The 4,386-nt window shown below is 50.5% G+C and overlaps 1 protein-coding gene across 1 annotated transcript; it reads left to right on the top strand.

Annotated features, from left to right (window-relative positions):
* The first annotated feature begins 254 nt into the window (after positions 1 to 254).
* Positions 255 to 3,261, top strand: LOC103607367 (mothers against decapentaplegic homolog 7-like). The gene is made up of 2 exons (XM_008591879.1): positions 255 to 351; positions 1,186 to 3,261. The coding sequence occupies exons 1-2, from the start codon at positions 255 to 257 to the stop codon at positions 1,722 to 1,724; spliced, it is 636 nt and encodes a 211-aa protein (XP_008590101.1). The 3' UTR covers positions 1,725 to 3,261.
* The last annotated feature ends 1,125 nt before the right edge of the window (positions 3,262 to 4,386 follow it).

The raw sequence follows: 4,386 nt of genomic DNA, 5'->3' as shown, positions 1-4,386 counted from the left end.
GTCTGGCTGGGCTGGGGAGATTTATGGTCCCCAGTCTGAGGCCTGCCCGCTGGCCCCAGCTTAAGGAGGAGTTGGAATGCCAGCAGCCGGGGCTCCCTCTCCCTGCGCGTGATTCCCCCCTTTAAAGTCCTCTGAGTGCCTGTTGAGGAAAATCACCTCACCAGAATCACCCCATCTCCCCGGCTGCATGTAGGAAAGCCAGGGTGGGGCTTGCAGGGGAGGGAGGAGGCGGGGCAGGGCCGGGCAAGAACAGCATGGCGCCCTGCAGGGTCGAGGTGCTTCTGGGGAAGGTGGGGAGGGGGCTGCTGCTTGTTGGGGGGCTGCCAGCAGAGAAGGGGGACTTCGAGGATGGTCCTGTGTATTTCAGACACGTAATCTTCTGTCTTGGCCGGGGGAGCTTTGTTAAGGTAGTCTGGGTTAATACTGATCTGCATGTGGTGATTTGGCATCTTGACACGAATTCACCCTTTGTGTACAAAGCTGCTGCTGACACACTGAGAGTTGCTTTTCTATGAGAAAAACAGATATTTTTGCCCCAAATCAACCTCATTTTTATTTTTATCTGATAGAGGTCCCTTTTGACCAAGGCACTGATTTGAGAGCTGGGTGACAAGCACAGAGACCATAGAGTAGGTGATCCTAGATTCTGGACACCTGGTTTCTAGGTCTGGTCATCACCTGGACTGAGCACCAGGCTTTCTGGGTCCCTTTTTTTCCATCAGGATGACAGGGACTGGAGGAGGTTCCAGGTTCCATCCAGTTGAAAGATCTGTCATTCTAGGCCCTCTCTGAGGTCTTTTCTAGCTCTCTAACCAGGACCGGCAGAGTCACTAAGGTCCCCTGGAGTCCATGCTCTGCAGGGATGTGGTTTCCTTTGGCCAGGTGGGCACAGGTGCTGGTGTTACTGGATTCCTGACCAGGTGGGGGAGTGGAGAGAGGAAGCACCTGAGCGGGTTCATGCCTAAAGGAAGGCAGGGCTCTTCTCTTGCTGGATCAAGATTTCCAGGCCCCCGTAGGAGAACTGTAGAGCCTGCAGCATGACTAGGGCTACCTCCTTCTTTCTGTCTTGTACGGAGAGACAAGCTGATTATGAGTGCGTGCGTGTGTGTGCCCGTGTGTCTTGATTCTAGGAGGAGAACGCCCATCCCCATCACCACCAACCATGTCTGCCATTTTGTTTTGCAGATTCCCAACTTCTTCTGGAGCCTGGGGATCGGTCACACTGGTGCGTGGTGGCATACTGGGAGGAGAAGACGAGAGTGGGGAGGCTCTACTGTGTCCAGGAGCCCTCCCTGGATATCTTCTATGATCTACCTCAGGGGAATGGCTTTTGCCTCGGACAGCTCAACTCGGACAACAAAAGTCAGCTGGTGCAGAAGGTGCGGAGCAAAATCGGCTGTGGCATCCAGCTGACGCGTGAAGTGGATGGCGTGTGGGTGTACAACCGCAGCAGTTACCCCATCTTCATCAAGTCCGCCACACTGGACAACCCGGACTCCAGGACGCTGTTGGTACACAAGGTGTTCCCCGGTTTCTCCATCAAGGCTTTCGACTACGAGAAGGCATACAGCCTGCAGCGGCCCAACGACCACGAGTTCATGCAGCAGCCGTGGACTGGCTTCACCGTGCAGATCAGCTTTGTGAAGGGCTGGGGCCAGTGCTACACCCGCCAGTTCATCAGCAGCTGCCCGTGCTGGCTGGAGGTCATCTTCAACAGCCGGTAGCCGCTTGGGGACAGGACAGAGCGTGAGCCGTGCAGGCCACCATTCAAACTACTTTGCTGCTAATATTTTCCTCCTGAGTGCTTGCTTTTCATGCAAACTCTTTGGTTGTTTTTGTTTGTTTTTTGTTTCTTCTTTTCGTCGTTCTTGTTTGTGTTCTGTTTTGTTTTGCTCTTTGAGAAATAGCTTATGAAAAGAAATGTTGGGGTTTCTTTGCAGGGGGGCAGATATGGTTGGCAGGATACCCCGATAGGAAAAGGGGAAGCAAACATCGGAGCACCACCAAATGCAGTGAACGAACGGGTAGCCATGCCTCCACCGAGTGTGAATCGGGTCATCATTTCACTTGTCAGGAGTGTGCGTGTGAGTGTGCGCGTCTGTGAGTATGCATGCGTGTGCGAGAACGACAGATGGGGGAAACGGCGTCCTCTTTGTGTTGCTTACGGATGTCCCCGGCTGAGAGGCTTGCGGTCCCAAGCTGTGTCTCTCTTGCCCTTTGGACACGCTCAGTGGGGCAGATGCAGTACCTGGGCGAGCTGGCGGCGGGTGTCCCAGCAGCTGCCAGGAGCAAGGCTCTGCCCCCCACCCAGGGTAGCCCCCACCCCGCCTCTCCCCCTTCTAGGACACGGGCCTATCCACAGGCTTCTGAGAAGCCAGCCTGCTAGAGGCTGAACCAGAACCAATTGTTCTCATCCTTGTCCTGCTCCCCTCCTGCCACCCCGCTGCCATCGTAGTGTCTTTCTTTTTTGGCCATCTGCTCCTGGATCTCTCTGAGATGGGCTTCCTGAAGGCTGCCGGGGCAGCCCCGTCGCAGTATTGCTCAGCCAGAGCCCTCTCAGGCCCTTCAGACTTTCCCCTGCCCTGGTTACAGCAGGTTTTTCCTAGAGTTAGAAAACCAGCTCAGCACTTTCCTCACCTCCCCATTCTGTGTGTTGAGCTCTGCTATTAGACCAGCGACGGGGGCATCCCTGGCAGGGACGTGCTCCACAGCCCCCTTCCCACCAAGAAGGATTTGGTTCATCATAACCCAAGGTACCATCCTAGGCCAACACCTGACTCTTCTTCCATTTCGTCTACAACTCATACACTCGTATGATACCTTGACACTGTTCTTAGCTCAATGAGCATGTTTAGACTTTAACATAAGCTATTTTTCTAACTACAAAGGTTTAAATGAACAAGAGAAGCATTCTCATTGGAAATTTAGCATTGTAGTGCTTTGAGAGAGAAAGGACTCCTGAAAAAAAACCTGAGATTTATTAAAGAAAAAAATGTATTTTATGTTATATATAAATATATTATTACTTGTAAATATAAAGACGTTTTATAAGCATCATTATTTATGTATTGTGCAATGTGTATAAACAAGAAAAATAAAGAAAAGATGCACTTTGCTTTAATATAAATGCAAATAACAAATGCCAAATTAAAAAAGATAAACACAAGATTGGTGTTTTTTTCTATGGGTGTTATCACCTAGCTGAATGTTTTTCTAAAGGAGTTTATGTTCCATTAAACAATTTTTAAAACGTATACTTGATTCACAGTTGTGCTCCAGCTCCTTTTTCTTCTGCTGCTTGGAAGGGAGACGGGAGGAGTGTTCATTAGAATTCCATTGAGTCGGCTCTTCCCAGTCCAGTGCTGGTTGGGGAGGAGGGGGACAAGGACCACAGAACGGAGACGTCCAGAATAGCGCGTCTCCCAGTAGCTGCTCTTCCCTGAGTGCTAGAAAGACCTGGAGCTTCCCAGACATCCCCCTTCTTGTTAGGCTGTGACCCTAGGGTGTAGCTGGTTGATGGACTGAATTTATAATGGGGACCCCTTAAGGGAGCCCTGTGGGTGATTTTTCAAAGCTTGCAAAATTGAGGAAAGGGAATTCATCTGGGATGATTGGAAAGGAGGTTGGGTTAGGGGACCGACTGGGAAGTACAGAACCAAGAAACTGGGTCCATCTGGTCTTGCTTGCTAACTCCTCACTTGGCATTTAAATCCTGAGGCTACTGCACCTTTGCCAGAGGAGAGTGACTTTGCCAGACTGGATTCCAGGAGAGGTTCCTGGGGATTGAGGCCCTGGAGGGGCAATCAGCGGGGAGCTGATTGTTGGTGGTAAGAGGGACGCCATTCACTTACTGGGTCCCTCTGAAGTACTGTACTGGACACAGAGAGACCAGAGAGGTCATGGAGTCCGAGTCCTACTCTGCTATCTCCCCTGTCTGCTAGAACTCTCCTGTGACAGTTCACTTGTCCTCTTCCCCAGCCCAGCCGGAGTGCCACTTGCTGTCTTCAGTACTGTTCCTGCATCAGCTGACTTGAGATTTGTGCTGATTGATCTGAGCCACATTTTAGATTCAGAGAATCTTGCACAAGAGATGGGTACACATTGGGCACCAAACAGAGGGCTGTACAGGTGTCTATGCTGGAGGTCTTAAGCCTTAGATCCAGGAAGGGGGTCCTTTTGAAGTGGGGTTTAAGAATTTGAATATCACAAACCAGTATAATTCCAAGAAACCTTTTTGGAGGGCCCACAGAGCATTGCCAACTTGAATTTCACCAAATAATAACACCCAACACTATAGCCTACTGACACCATCATTTCATTAATGAGAATTCTAATCCAGTTGTGTAGCAAGAAATAGTAATACATGTTGATTTATGCTCTAGAGCG

Source organism: Galeopterus variegatus, unplaced genomic scaffold (genome assembly GCF_000696425.1).
Source record: "Galeopterus variegatus unplaced genomic scaffold, G_variegatus-3.0.2 Scaffold7365, whole genome shotgun sequence".
NCBI lineage: Eukaryota > Metazoa > Chordata > Mammalia > Dermoptera > Cynocephalidae > Galeopterus > Galeopterus variegatus.
The sequence above is the reverse complement of the archived record's forward strand: the minus strand, read 5'-3'. Positions and strand labels throughout refer to the sequence as shown.